This window comes from Canis aureus, chromosome 21 (assembly GCF_053574225.1).
Source record: "Canis aureus isolate CA01 chromosome 21, VMU_Caureus_v.1.0, whole genome shotgun sequence".
Classification (NCBI taxonomy): domain Eukaryota; kingdom Metazoa; phylum Chordata; class Mammalia; order Carnivora; family Canidae; genus Canis; species Canis aureus.
In genome coordinates, this window is record NC_135631.1 from 6,402,402 (window position 1) to 6,417,989 (window position 15,588).

At 49.9% G+C, this 15,588-nt stretch overlaps 1 protein-coding gene across 2 annotated transcripts in view; it reads left to right on the plus strand.

Moving 5' to 3' along the window:
- The window catches only part of LRP5 (LDL receptor related protein 5), a 105,740-nt gene that overhangs the window by 66,469 nt on the left and 23,683 nt on the right, over positions 1–15,588 (plus strand). For both annotated transcript variants that reach the window (XM_077862679.1, XM_077862680.1), the window contains exons 8-13: positions 2,993–3,209; positions 5,453–5,742; positions 7,328–7,554; positions 8,718–8,902; positions 11,821–12,144; positions 13,351–13,550. In XM_077862679.1, the coding sequence (XP_077718805.1) occupies positions 2,993–3,209; positions 5,453–5,742; positions 7,328–7,554; positions 8,718–8,902; positions 11,821–12,144; positions 13,351–13,550 (1,443 nt within the window). The remainder of the gene's footprint in view (positions 1–2,992; positions 3,210–5,452; positions 5,743–7,327; positions 7,555–8,717; positions 8,903–11,820; positions 12,145–13,350; positions 13,551–15,588) is intronic.

Here is a 15,588-nt window from a genome sequence, read left to right on the forward strand (position 1 = left end):
AGTTCTTGGAGAGGTGGTTCCTTTCCTGAGGATCAAATGCACAGGTGTTTCTGTTCTAGAGCAGGGGTTAGAATCTATAGCCTGTGACCCAATTGCCTGTTTTTGTACCACTCTTAAATTCTTAAACTTTCAAATGATTGGAAAAAAATGAAAAGTAGTATTTCATGATGTGTATAAATTACATGACATTCGAATTTCATGATCCACAAAATTTTGTTTTGTTTTGTTTTGCACAAATGATGTTCTGTTGGAGCATAGCCCTGCTTGTTCACTTACATACGCTGTCTGTGGTTGCTCTTGCGCTGAAAGGACCATATGGCCACCAAGCTGGAAATATTTATGATCTGCTGCAGGAAAAGTTTGCCAGCTCCTGACCTGGAAAGTCTGTCTCCCATGCTCTCCCGTTGGCTCCAACATTCTTGGATGTTTAGATTTTATTCTGTTATTGCTGAATTCTTTTTGGATGTGTTATCCCCTCAGGGGTCAGAAGGATATGTGCCCTGGGTCTTGTCTCCTTACTCTTGGCTCTTCTCAGGGCTCTAGGAAAGCTGGAATGTTGAAATATGTGTGCTCCCCGTAGACAGGCCCCACTAGTGCTCCAGGACTGAGGAAAGGCCCGGTCCAGCAGAGTTACTTTTACAGATGGGCTGGATTTGCTCAAGAGGTGCTAAAAGCTGCCATAGGAAACCATTTTGGGGGGTGCCTGAGTGGCTTGGTCAGTTATGTGTCTGCCTTTGGCTCAGATCATGATCTTGGGGTCCTGGGATAGAGTCCAATGTAGGGCTTCCAGCTCAGCAGAGAGTCTGCTTCTCCATCTCCCTCTGCTCCCTGCTCCCTATTCTCTCTCTCTCTCTGAAATAAATAAAATCTTTAAAAGAAAAAGAAAAAAGAAAACCACTTTGGGCTCATTTATTTTTCTCAAGTGTTAAGAGTCTTGATGGAGAGCCCATGGGTTCCCATGGGAGCTTCGTGGGTTCTCTAATTGGTGGAAGGTGACCAGCACAGGTGGGCAGCAAGGAGGGGGCAGGGGTGGAGAGAGGAGGTGATGCTGGCCACCCTCCCACCCTCCCCCGTTGGCCCCATGTCCTCCGTGGACTCATTCTCATTGTTCCTGAGCCAGGAAAAAGGTACTTCCTTTTCTCAGTTCAATAGAAATGTGTATTTATTTATGTCTGGAATTCAGCTATTAAAGGAAATTGAGAAAATATGGAAATAGTGAAGGAAGAGGAAAATCTCATACAGAGATGATATTGACATTTTGGTGTATTAAAGCTGAATCTTTTTTCTAGATGTGGACAATTTTCTTTGTATACGGTTACATGTACAGACCACCCTCTGACCACCCCCCCAGTTATCCTGAGCCGAGGGGGGAGCAGGAGTCCCCAGGCCTTGCTTGATCCCTGCCGTGACGAGACGTGTTCCTGGACACACTGTCTTTCTCTCCTCCCAGCCTCACCTCCATGGCCATGAGCCCCAATGTGACCCCTCCCGGGGGCAAGTTTTGTGCTGAGTGTCCTCTGAGGAATTCCTTGTGTTCTAGTTTTCATCTTTATGTGCCTTCCCGTTGGCAGGGGGATAGAATGGGAGCCAGTGCCCAAGCCGTTTGCAGAGGTGGTCTGTCACCTGCCATTTACTGCTAGCCAGAGGGGCCGGCCGGGATAGTGCCCAGATCCTCACAGAAATTGGTACAACCTGAGCTCCTCCCTCCGGGTGAGGCTGGCAGCTCCCCGGCTCACCGTCCAAGGGCATCCCCTAATCCAGTGTTCTCACCTGGGCTGTGTGTTGGAACCACACCTGCGGGGGGAGCTGCTTTCAGGACCCATACCTGGGCCAGGGCCCCCCATTGCTGGCTGAATTGCCTCAGATTGGGGCCTGGGTGGTATTCTGTCTTTGGTGAAGTTTCCTGGATGACATCAGCTGCTCCTCTCAGTTACAGGTGGGCAAACTCAGGTCCTTGGGGTGTGGGGGCTTGCTGGGTCAGCCCAGAGCTGCCCACCCCTCCCGGCTGACCTAGCAGTTTTGTCCTATGCTGTCCTACAGCAGAGGACCCAAGCCTCTTCTGTTCGGCATGAATTTTATCTGTCTTCTGTTCTCACCACCTGCAAAGCAGAGGGTCTGTCGCTTTTCTGATGGGCTGGAAACATAATCTGGCTGCAGGAGGCCTGTTGGGACTCGTCATGTCGCTTTCATCCTGGCCCGAGAGCCTGAGAATCTCGATGTTGTGTTTTATCGAGTCTTCCTTTCAACAGAAGCTGCTACAGGATCATCTGTCATCAGAATCCCATCTTACCCCGTTTGTGTGTTTCAGTTGGTTAAGGCGTTTTGATGTCTGACAGCAGTTTTCTCCTTTGTGGCTTTTGTGGTTAATGCTTTTCATCAGCACTGATTCTTCAAGAAGACTTAGCTTTTCTATCTCAGAATAAATGACCACTGGCGTGTGGGGGGTGGAAAGCGTCTTAGAGTTACGGGCTCAGGCTAAGGGCCAGAAGTGCCCTCAGAGTTCATTTGGTCCTGACCAAGCACGACCTTGGTCCCCAGGCCAGTGGGAGGTCTGGCCCAGGGCCCACGGCATGTTCACAGGCCAGCCTCCGGAAATGCAAGTGTGTACCAAGAGTGTGATTTGATGCCTTCTGGTGCTGCATGCAGGCAGACGTTGCTATCAGAGGCTGCCCCGGGTCTGAGTCCCATGCCTTGGGACTGCAGGTGGCCATTGTCCGGCAGTCAGCAACAGGAAGGGTGGAGATGCCCATCTGCCCCGCCTGGCCCTTTCAGCACAGTGTCAGTACCCAGGTAGGGGAGGCTGCAGGGAGAGCCCCGAGCCAGCCGCAGCTCGGAAGATGTCATCCGTCCAGCTCTGCCAGTGAGCCACAGCCCTTGGCTTTGTATCGTAGCCTCGCAGGCTGCAGACAGAGCTGTGCACCCCACTAGCTGAGCCCACTTCCTTCTGGCTCAGGACCGAGGCTGCTTCATACCTGTGTCTGCTGTCCTGCAGGTGATCAACGTTGATGGGACAAAGAGGCGGACTCTCCTAGAGGACAAGCTACCACACATTTTTGGGTTCACGCTCCTGGGGGACTTCATCTACTGGACTGACTGGCAGCGGCGCAGTATTGAGCGCGTGCACAAGGTCAAGGCCAGCCGCGATGTCATCATCGACCAGCTGCCCGACCTGATGGGGCTCAAGGCCGTGAACGTGGCCAAGGTTGTTGGTGAGTCTATTGGGCCTCCAGCCACGGGTGAGCCACGCCGACTGGCACCAGAAAGGGGCTGTGGGCTCGGGGCGGCCCTTCACACAGGCGCTCACCCTGGAAACTGGCAGGACAGGATATGGCAGTACCTGGTTAAGGACAAGTGGGAATACACATGGTACCTCGGCCAGGAATGTTGACTCGCTACTGGTTGTGGACAGGCACTGCTGGTGATAATTATTATAATAATAGCTAATGTTTATTAAGTGCCTGCTGTGTGCCAGGCTCTGGCTAAGTGCCTTTGTGCCTGAAGCAACCCTGTGCGCTAATTATAGTATTGCCCCATTTACACTGGAAGGAATGGCTGATGTTTGGCTGAGCTCAGGACTCACCCAAGTCTGCCTCAGCCTCCTCCCTGCGGGGCAGCCACAGTGGCCAGGCTGGACCTTCAAATACATGCCTTTTTTTTTTTTTTTTTTTAAGATTTTATTTATTCATTTGAGAGAGAGAGAGAGCCTAAGGGGAGGGAGGGACAGAGGTAGAAGGAGAAGCCGACTACCTACTGAGCATGGAGCCCAGTGTGGAACCTGATCTCAGGACCCCGAGATCATGACCCAAGCTGAAGTCAGACCCTTGACCAACTCAGCCACCCAGGTGCCCCAAATACACACCTTTTATCTGAAAGCCAGGATCTGCAAAAGGTTCCCTTTACATGATTTGTCTCTTTATGAAAAAGGATTCCAAATGCAAGTCATTAGGCTACACTGGAGACAGTAGCATCCAGGTGTGGTAGGGGGAGTTTGGAAGCAGGGCTATGGGTTCCATGTGGGCAGGGCCTCTGTTCCCACCTGAGGTCTCTGCACCTAGTACAGTACCTGCATGTCAGAGGTACTCAACAGACCTTTGCTGGATGAATGAATGAATAATGAATGAATGAGCAGAGAGGATGCAGAGCTTGTCCTCAAGTAGCTCATGGTCTAGAGGGTGAGACACTCCTTAGCTCTACTGCCAGGCAGTGACTGTAGCTGGGACACTAGGGGTGCCTGGGTGGCTCAGTTGTTTAAGTGTCTGCCTTTGGCCCAGGTCACGATCCCAAGGTTCTAGGATCAAGCCCTGGGTTGGGCTCCCTGTTCAACAGAGAGTCTGCTTCTCCCTCTCCCTCTGCAGTTCCCCCTGCTTGTGCTCTCTTGCTCTTTCTCTCAAATAAATAAATAAAATCTTAAAAAAAAAAAAAGCATAAGGGAGGTCACTTGAGCTTAGAATTCAGAGAGCAGGTGGGGGCAAGGTTTGCCTGGCAGAGGGGCAACTGAGCAAAGGCCTAGGAGTGAGGTGGTGTGGGGTGACCCGAGAGCAGCTGGTGCTTCTGTGTCACTGGGATGGGCCTTCCCTTCCAGTGGCCTAGGTTCCTGATAAAGAGGTGATGGGACTGACTGATAAACTTAGTTTAACAGTCGCCTTTCAGAACATGTTGATTATCTACCATGGAAGGCGAGGCCTGTCTGTGAGTTATTGTTTAAAAAAAAAACAAAAAGTAAAACCGACAGGAGAAAAAAGATGTGTCTGTCAGGTGTGCTTTAAAGTTGAGAAATTGGGTTCATCTCTCTCTCTCATCTCAGGATTTCCTGAGAGAGATGGGGAAAAGGATTCTTTTTTTAGCTGAAATACTTAACACTAAATTAAAGCCAATTTTAATAGCACCTCAGTAGGTAAGTGAGATTAACAGGCTGGCCAAAAATAAATGAACACCCTAAGTACTCTGCTTTAATAAAGAAGAGACCCCTTTGGTGGTCCTGGGTGAATCTGGGTTTGTGAGGCTGCAGAGAACTGGTGCAGTGGATGGGCCATGCGGGTGGTCAGTCCAAACAGCAGGCCTGGAGTCCAGGCCTGGGGTGAGGTTGGGGGTGTGTGACTTGTCCTGTCATGTGACATTCTTACATCTGTGCTACTTCCTGCCTACGTCACCTTCATCAGACTCTCTGAGCTTCAGTTTTCGAGACTGGAAAAAGGGTGGGAATGGCTCCCACCTCCCAGGCTGCTGGGCAGACAGAGTGAGTTCAGATGCACTGGGTCGCACTGGGCCCAGAGCTACCACTTTGTCATTGCCACTGCCCTTCCCTGTACTGGGGGAGGACCTCGGTTTCCATCATCCCCACTGGTATCCTCATGTGATGTGCGGCTGAGGCAAAGCCGTGCGTGACTGTGGATCGATGCACGCCTCTCTCTGCTGGACTGCCAAGGTTTAGAGCTAGTATGCTTACTTCCAGGAACCAACCCGTGTGCGGACAAGAATGGGGGGTGCAGCCACCTCTGCTTCTTTACGCCTCACGCGACCAAGTGCGGCTGCCCCATCGGCCTAGAGCTACTGAGTGACATGAAGACCTGCATCGTCCCTGAGGCCTTCCTGGTGTTCACCAGCAGAGCTGCCATCCACAGGATCTCCCTTGAGACCAACAACAATGACGTGGCCATCCCACTCACGGGCGTCAAGGAGGCCTCCGCGCTAGACTTTGATGTGTCCAACAATCACATCTACTGGACGGATGTCAGCCTGAAGGTACAGTCTGCCAAGTGTCCTATGCATGCAGCTTTGCCTGTGACAGCACCACCTCAAAGGCGTTTACGTTCTTTTTAAAAGAGCTGTAATATTTAGGGGTGCCTGGGTGGCTTAGTCGGTTAGGTGTCTGACTCTTGATCTAAGCTCAGGTCTTATCTCAGGGTTGTGAGTTCAAGCCCCACATTGGGCTCCATGCCCAGCATGGAGCCTATTAAAAATTTTTTTTAAAAAGAGCTGTAATATTTATTGTAATTTGATCTATGACAAAGTATTAGTGAGCTCTTTTAATAAACTAACGTGAACAATTGTAACAAGCAGATCCAGTAGAGACACAGATGGGCTTTTCTAGACTGTGTATCTGTGAAACATTTGTGGTAAGTTGACACTGTCTTTGGATTCACACCCTCAGCAGGTACCCACCTGCTTAGCAAATGCTATCTTTATGCATGGTGTGAATATATGTGAACACGTGGAAGGGCCTTTTCATCTTGTAAAGGATTTGGCAAACTTGTTCCCGGGCTGGCCTCCTGGTTTTGTAAATAAAGTTTTATTAGAACACAGCGATGCCCATTTGTTTATGGGTTGTTTACAGCTGCATTTGTGCCACTAGGTTGGGTAGTTGCAACGTTTCTGCGTGGCCCTTGATCTTTTATTCTATCGATTATATTACACAGCTCTCCAATCTTTCTGATTCTAAAACTCATGGGAGCTCACTAGAGAAAGAGAGCAATAGAAAAGTATGCAGAATAAAATTAAAATAAAAAAATGAGATTCACTCATAACCCCCCAGCCAGCATTTTAGGGTAGTTCTGATGTTAATGTTCCTGACATTCACCAGTAGGTGCTATAGAGGATTCTGTATCCTCGTTTTTTTTTTTTTTTTTAACTTAACATTATAAGAGGTAATTGATTAAGCTGTTAGGAACTCTTTTTCCTTTTCTTTTTCTTTTTTTAAAAGATTTATTTATTTGAGAGAGAGAGAGCATGCGCATGAGTGAGCAGGGGGAGGGGGAGGGGCAAAGGGAGAAGCAGGTGTCTGCTGAGCAGGGAGCCTGACCAGGGGCTTGATCCGAGGACCCCAGGATCACAACCTGAGCCAAAGGCAGACGCTTAACTGACTGAGCCACCCAGGGGCCCCTGTTACAAACTCTTTAATACAAGTCTTTAGATGTGTGAAGTGTTCCACTGCACAGATATTCCCCATTTTGTGTAACCGTTCCCTTCCAGTCTCCCCCGCTCTAAACCTTATCATGGTCATGAGCACCTCTGTGTTGCTTTAGTAGTGTCTCATCTTTTGCATTTTTATTCCCTTGGATAAAACTTCACATCACGGATTACTGGATGAAAAGACTTACCTCTATGTGATATACATATATAAATATAAGTGCTTAACTCTTGCCAAGTCATTTTTCTCCTAAAAAAGTGTGTCTTGCTGTATATCAAGCATTTTTTAAAAAAACTGTCAAATGTTGGCGATCTGGCCCCAGATGTGGTCAGTAGCTGCTCCAAGTGACTGAGCATCTTGTGGTTAGAGGTCTGCAGAAATGCTGACTCCTAACCCGTGGCCCCTGCCCCCTGCTCCCAGACCATCAGCCGAGCTTTCATGAATGGGAGCTCCGTGGAGCACGTGATTGAGTTTGGCCTCGACTACCCGGAAGGCATGGCCGTTGACTGGGTGGGCAAGAACCTCTATTGGGCAGACACTGGGACCAACAGGATCGAAGTGGCCCGGTTGGATGGACAGTTCCGGCAGGTCCTCGTGTGGAGGGACTTGGACAACCCAAGGTCACTGGCCCTGGACCCCACCCAAGGGTAAGAGCTGTTTTTGTCATACGTGTCCCTGCCCCCCTCCCACTTCTGTACATCAGCCAGTGTATGACGACCCTAGGCCGAGGGGGGTGGCTGCCCAGCTGGCACTCTGTGATTAGCGCCCTAGTGACCACTACTAGCCCTGGTGACCACCACTAGCTTTGAGGTGGCTGGGGCCAGCGGGACCTGAGGAAGAATCTAGTTTATTTCACAGATGTGGAAACTGAGGCTCAGGGAAGCTGAGTGACTTCCTGAGGGTCACATAACTGGGGAGAGCAGAGCTGGGCTCCTTCCTCGCCCCATTTGGATTCCAGAGTGCTCAGAAAGGGCTCCTCACAGGCCTCTTAGGCAGGGTGTCACCTGCTTTGCCAGGTACCTGCTTTTATCTGTAGGTGGCCAGGGGGCCCTGCCCTGGGCAGGGTGTCCAGAGGGGCCAGGGTGGAGTCTCCTCTGCACCAGAGCTTTCTGTGCCACAGACACAGCGCTTGCTCCCTAACATCAGTGATGTGTACAGCTTTCCCTAAGCCCTGCCTTTGCAGGCAACTAGTTAGGAAAGGAAGATTTTAGGATGGCAGAGTAGAGGGAAAGGCCGAGTTTTAGCCAAAAGGCAAGGAAAATGCACACAATTCTGGAACGGGGTTCCTTTTTTTGGAGCTGCTGAAGAACAAAGAAAGAGGACCCGTTGGAAGCAGGAAAGCTGAGTTTGGATCCTGGCCCGGTAGTGCTCACTGGCCTCAGATTCTTATCTTCTGCCCTCTTTGAGTAAGGGGATATCTTGTATATCTTGATTTGCCCACATTCATCCTGGCTTCCCCGTCACCCTGGCATCCTGTCCAGCTTATCTCACCTGGGCATTCTATTACATGGTCACTCCAGCTGAGCACCCGGCTTGTGTCTGTAAACAGATATATTCGCACTTACCCTGCAGGTGAACTGTTGTGGGAATCCAGGAGGTAGGAGGCATCGCAGTGATGCACCTGGGGGATGTTAGGGTTGTGGGCGGCTCCCAGGGTGTTGCCCTGTTCCTACTTCCTGGAGGGATATCACCGATGTGGCTTTCTCCAGGATGGAGAGGGCCACGCCGAGGAGACGGTGGTGGTCGTGTCCTCCTGCCCTGTAATGAGTGGACGCTCCTGAGCCCGCCCTGCCCTCCCTGTGTCTTCCAGCTACATCTACTGGACTGAGTGGGGTGGGAAACCCAGGATCGTGCGGGCCTTCATGGATGGGACCAACTGCATGACGCTGGTGGACAAGGTGGGTCGGGCCAATGACCTCACCATCGACTACGCTGACCAGCGTCTCTACTGGACGGACCTGGACACCAACATGATCGAGTCGTCCGACATGCTGGGTGAGAGCCAGGTGGGGTCCTGCTGGGCTGGGGCCTCCTGCGGCTGAGATACTGGCTGTCTCTCAGCCCCTGCTGCACCATTCCCTCTGACTTGCAAGTCCCAAGGCCCCACAGGAAGTGTGCACACAGCCCTGGCTGCCCATCCAGCCTTGTCTTCTCCCAGGGGCTGTCCCCTTCCACCCTGTGCCATTGCTCTAGGCATGTCGGCCAAAGCCTTGGTGACAGCTGTTTCTGCACACCTACAAGAGCTGGGGCCCAGCTAAGCCCTGGGCCAGGACCCTAACATGGTGTAGGTTTTCACTGATGGAGAAGCTAGGGCCCAGGGAGGTCACTGGATTTCTCTGAGGTCGCAGAGCATTGCTCAGATTCCAGGGCTACACACATAATCTCCATATGATCCTGGGCACCTACCATGTGCTGGGCATTATTGTGGGACCCCTCACAGGCCACCCCCAACATCCTGGGATTAGGTAAAAAGAGAAAAATACCTTATTCCAAGTCACCTGCCAGCAGGGGCAGGGCACACAAGTCTAGACTCTGTACAGCTGGAGGGGAGTGGTTGTGTTAGCTGTCTCCAGTGATGCACCGGGTGATAGGGCTGCCCTGTGTGATAGAGAGAATTTAATTTTCTGATCACTGATGCTGCTCCCCTGTGATGAGTGTGGTTGTACCCATTTTGCAGGTAAGAAAACAGAGGCATAGGCTGGTTGAGAGGCTTATGCCAGGTACTGTGTGAGCAGAACCAGAGCTAGAACCCCAGTGTCCTGGTTTCTGCTCAGGGCAGGCTGCAGCCACCCTGAATGCTGACTGTCCAGGTTTCTGAGGCTGATGGCAAGGTTTGAAGGTGTCTTTGAGACAGCCACCCCAGCCCCACAGTGAATTACAAGAGGCTGGTGCCTGATGAGGAACCCATCACTGAACAGCAGGGGTTGCCTGAGATAAGGAAGCTCACTGATTGCCCTGGGCGGGGGCGGGTAGACATACTTGGGTGGAAATCTGCAGGAGCCCCTGAAAATTGCACAGCCCTGCAGACCGAGGGTGGGCCCGTGCCGCAGGCCTGCCTATCACTGCTGTTGCACACTCTCTATTTAACACCGCAGACATTCCTGCACTGGGGGCTCACTGTCAGGTTGCAGTCCTGGCCGTGCCTTTTACTGTGTGACTTCAACCATGTTACTTAACCTTCCTGGGCCTCGGTTCCTTGATACTGATGGCACTTTCCTCCCATAGCTGCCATGGGGAGAATTGAATGAAGCAGTCAGGGTGAAAGCACTTCTCCCTGATGACGGTTGTTGGGAACCTGCTCCTGGTGCAGGACCCAGGGGCATGTGGAGGCAGTTTGGGAGCATCTTTATGTAATAGCTGGTTTGTTCCTAATGGTAAAATAATCAACATAGGGCATTTCTGAAAACACAGAAGCACAGAAAGAAAAAGTAGTTATTCATAATTTTTATCACCCTGTGATAATCAATATTGACATGTCAGCATATTTTTATCATATTTTTATCACCCTGTGATAATCAATATTGACATGTCAGCATATTTTTTTCTAGTCTCAAAATTTTTAATTGATTTTTTTAAAGATTTATTTATTTATTTATTTACTTATTTATTTATTTATGAGAGACAGATTATGCCTCTCTCTCTCTCTCTCTCTCTCTCTATCATAAATAAAAAAAATAAAAAAAAGAACATAAAGACTCCTCTAACTCTGGGAAACGAACTAGGGGTGGTAGAAGGGGAGGAGGGCGGGGGGTGGGGGTGAATGGGTGACGGGCACTGAGGGGGGTACTTGACGGGATGAGCACTGGGTGTTATTCTGTATGTTGGTAAACTGAACACCAATAAAAAATAAATTTATTATAAAAAAAAAAGAGTCAGACACTTAACTGACTAAACCACCCAGGCACCCCTTACTTGACTTTTTAAATCTAAATATCCTTGTCAATATCTGAAGTTTTTCTTACGTTTTTACTTTTCGAAAATAATTCCTAAAGCGTTGTTTCAAGTCATGGCATATGTAATTTTCGTTCTGGTTTCTCTCGCTTGCAAGTATCACAAGCATGTTCTCATGCCATTAACGTGTTTCCACCGACACCCTCCTTATTATGATGTAGAACATGCTCGAAGTGTTCATACAACGTAGTACAGGGTCTGACAGGTGGAGACCTGGAGAACGTTGCAGAGTGGAAGAACAGAGCTTATTGAGGTCACAGAGGCCCTGCACATGGGCTCTGCCTCCCCCATGGTTCAGCCCCCATTGGCACTGTCCCCCTGAGCCAGCACGTTCACCTCCTTTCCTTGACACACAGCCGTTAATTGGTAGATAGAAGGTGCATACACATGTGCTCCGCACACGGCTCCGCTACCGTATGATTATCCCACGGTTCATTTCAAGAGTCCTCTGCTGCTGGAGTGCAGGGGTGGTTGCTGCCCTAGCTTCTGTCTCAGGTGCTACTTTTGCTGTTTTAGAACTTTCTATTCTTGTGATCATACAGCATGTGCTCTTTAGGGCCTGGCTTCTTTCAACCTCACAATTGTGTGAGATTTTTCCCACATTATTATTTTTTATTGCTATGTCATTTCTATTCTATCAAGATTCAGCATTTTTTTATCCACTCTACTACTGATGGTCATCTGGGTTCTTTCCTGGTTCTGGCTTTTACAAACAATTGCTTCTGTAATATGATGGTCTCTGTCATTTCAGTGCACAAATGAGTGCATTTCTGCTGTGGTGTAGGAGGGGGCCTGCCCGGTCACAGGGTAGGTGGCATCCAGCTCCAGCCGATCTTGCTTGTTGTCTAAAGTGGTTGAACACTTGAACTTTGACCCAGGTTGCCAGGCAGCTTTGAAGCACGTGGCCCCGTGCTGTGGCTGGCTATGCGTTGCTGACACTGTGCCCGTGTATCTCCATGCAGGTCAGGAGCGGGTTGTGATTGCTGACGACCTCCCACACCCCTTCGGCCTGACACAGTACAGCGATTACATCTACTGGACAGACTGGAACCTACACAGCATTGAGAGGGCTGACAAGACCAGTGGCCGGAACCGCACTCTTATCCAGGGCCATCTGGACTTTGTGATGGACATCCTGGTGTTCCACTCCTCCCGCCAGGATGGCCTCAATGATTGCATGCACAACAATGGGCAGTGTGGGCAGCTGTGCCTCGCCATCCCTGGCGGCCACCGCTGTGGCTGTGCCTCACATTATACCCTAGACCCCAGCAGCCGCAACTGCAGCCGTAAGTGCCTTGCTTTGCTCGTGTGCCTCTCCTCCATATCAGATCAGGCTGGCCCTGGGCACAGAGGCAGGAAGGAGCTTCTTAGCTGGAGGTGCCTTGGTGTTCATGGCTGGTTGAGTAGACTGTACACTGCATAAGCTGCATGTTACCTGGAAGCCTAGACCTGGCTGTGGAAACGAGGGCTTTTCCCAGTGATTGTTTTTTGTTTTTATTTTTATTTATTTATTTTTAAAGATTTTATTTATTCATTCATGAAAGACATAGGGAGAGAGGCAGAGACACAGGCAGAGGGAGAAGCAGGTTCCATGCCGGAAACCCCATGTGGGACTCAACCCCGGGACTCCTGGATCACGTCCTGAGCCAAGGCAGATGCTTAACCACTGAGCTACCCAGGCGTCCCTCAGTGATTGGTTTTTATACCCAAAGATCCTCCTATGGAATGTCTCTGCTGAGGGTTCAGCCCATTTCCTTGAGTCTTGATGAAGCAACAGGTCCTCTATGCAGCCTGGACCTCCCTGCGCATGCATACCCTTTGGTCCTATTGTCCCCTTCCCCTGGGGGCCATAACCTTGAAAAGATCAAGCAGAGGTGCACATAACCCGCTGGTGGGGATGCTTGTAATGCAAGTCTCTGCTTTTGGCCAGCAGACTTGGGGCCATGACATAGTTTCAAACCACCCAACTGTAATTCTCTGTGACTCTAACGGTTGCCTCCTACACATTGTGAGCAGTGCCATTTCTGCACCTAGACAGTTTTGCTCACTGCCACCCCCATACAGTGTCCCCTCTCATGTCATGTTCACTTCATACAGTTTTAGTGTTCACTTGAGCACATCTAGGCATAAGGCAAATAATATGGTTACCCGAGCATTAAGTACGTGTATGGCTGGGAGTTTCATATTTATTACCATTACCTTTCTTCTGTCTTAAGTCTTGAGAATTAAAACATGCTCTGTATTTTAAAAGAGTTCGTGCGCTTACCAAATATCGAAACAGCAGAGACACACATAACACGGAGAGTAAAATTCACCAAAGTTGTACCCCGCCCCTCCGCCACCACTGGCTCCAGTGCTTTCCCCACTGCATCTAGTAGGTGCATATGCAAATCTGCCTCTTCCAAGAAAGCGGAATGCTGTCCATCCCCACCGACCTGGCTTCAGTTGCAGACGCTGATGTGCAGCCCCCTCGTCTGTTCGCCCCATTCTAGCGCCCACCAGCTTCTTGCTGTTCAGCCAGAAATGTGCCATCAGCCGCATGATCCCTGATGACCAGCACAGCCCAGACCTCATCCTGCCCCTACATGGGCTGAGGAACGTCAAGGCCATCGACTATGACCCGCTGGACAAGTTCATCTACTGGGTGGATGGGCGCCAGAACATCAAACGAGCCAAGGATGATGGGACCCAGGCAAGTGTACCCATTGGGGAGCCACAGGGGTCACTTCAGTGAGGAACTCCCCTGGGCAGTTTCCAGGCTGCTACCCCTTTTGCCTAGCAGAGGGGGTGCCAACAGAGCACGGCTTGCGTCAACGACCCTTTGGGCTCTAATTATGTCATCCTAGGGTATAATCCTGAGCAGTGTGAAACCCTTAGATTATGATTATATGTAGAAATGGGATTTTTTTCTTTCCACAGTGGTTTTGTGCAAAGCTAGTTGCTATTGGTTATTCTGGATTTATTCTTAGTTCATAGGACTTATATAGTCAGTTTTGTTGTAATGCAACATATATGTTCCCTTTTTTTTCTTTTTAAAGATTTTATTTAGGTGGGTCCCTGGGTGGCTCAGTGGTTTAGCACCTGCCTTCAGCCCAGGGCGTTATCCTGGAGCCCCGGGATCGAGTCCCACATCGGGCTACCTGCGTGGAACCTGCTTCTCCGTCTACCTGTGTCTCTGCCTCTCTCTCTCTCTGTCTCTGTATCTCTCATGAATAAATAAATAAAAAATCTTTAAAAAATAATAATAAAAGATTTAATTTATTCTTGAGAGAGACAAAGAGAGAGGCAGAGACATAAGCAGAAGCAGAAGCAGGCTCCCTGTAGGGAGCCCGATGTGGGACTCGATCTCATGACCCTGTGATCACGACCTGAGCCGAAGGCAGATGCTTGACCACTGAGCCACCCAGGTGTCCTGCAACATATAGGTTCCTAAAACTCACTACACTGTACAGATTCACACAGTAAAATCACAGGGCTATAGGGGAAGGGGATGAGGCACACAGCACTCAAAACTCTTGTTGGCGATATATGAAGAAGAGAAAGGGACCTCATAAATACAGGCACACTTTTTTGCATATGTTAAGTGGGTCAAGACATAACTCCTTATGACCATTGCTTTACCTTGGAAAGCCTTCAAGTTGGCTGAGGACATGGGGCCAGAGGGCTGCTGCTGGTGGGTTTGCGGGAACTGACGGGAGGGAACAGTCTGAAATGGGACAGGAGTGAGGAGCCAGCAGTCACAGACAGGCGTGGCTCACGGCACAAGGGAGGTGGAAGCGTTGGAGGTGTGTGTGCTTGTGTGTTCCTTAGTGGCTCACTCCATGCTGCGTGCTGTCCTCGCCCTCTCCTAGCATTTCTCACTGGGTTAAAATTGTGTGTTGGCAAATGCAAAATCTATGTTAGGCTCAAACTAGCCCTGGTGTATTGCTCCATCAGAACAAATAAGCATTTTCAAAATGCTTATTCTAGCAGAACTGACTTCCTTCATGTTAAGTTTTTGTGGCCTTTTCCACGAAGGACATTCTCACTGTGGCCTTGGGACCCACTCGGAGTCTCCACGTGGCAGGCGGCTGTGGCTGGCATCCGCTGGTGCGTCATCCACGGACTTGGCCTGGCTCACTGTGTCAGTTTCCAAAGAATCCTTTTATGAAAGCTACAGAACCTAGGGGTCCCTCTCTCTGTGGCATGGTCAGGGCAGGAACTCACGTCTCCACAGTGAAATCATGGCACCATTACAATAGTGACACAGAGAAATGCTGCTGGTGGAGATTTTCAGACGATTTTTGTGCCTCTGAATTCCTTTGGCCATTCTCCACCCTGAATTGAGCACCAGCACTGTGTGTACAGGCTGGGCATCACTTTCGACAAAGTATTCCATCTGACAGCACAACGATGTAGATAGGACATTGGCAGTCTGTGTCCTTGGTTGGGAATAAAAGCCTCAGCTGAGCCTGGGCAGCTGTGGTATCATCTCTGCAGGGGGCAGAGCCTGGTGGAATGGTGGGAATGCGTTCCTTTCATCCCTCCACCATCCCTCCACTGTGCAGGTGACAGTCACTTTGAGTCCTTTGGAGAACGGGAAGTGTTAATTGATGGCTGGTGGCTTCCCTGTGGAGGCAGGTACTGGGTGCAAATTGCCTTGAAGTCTCATCAAGAGGTGTTCTTTCTTAGCGTCCACCAAAAGCAGGGAGAGACTTTGAAGGAAAAGTCTTTTAGGGACACCTTCTGGG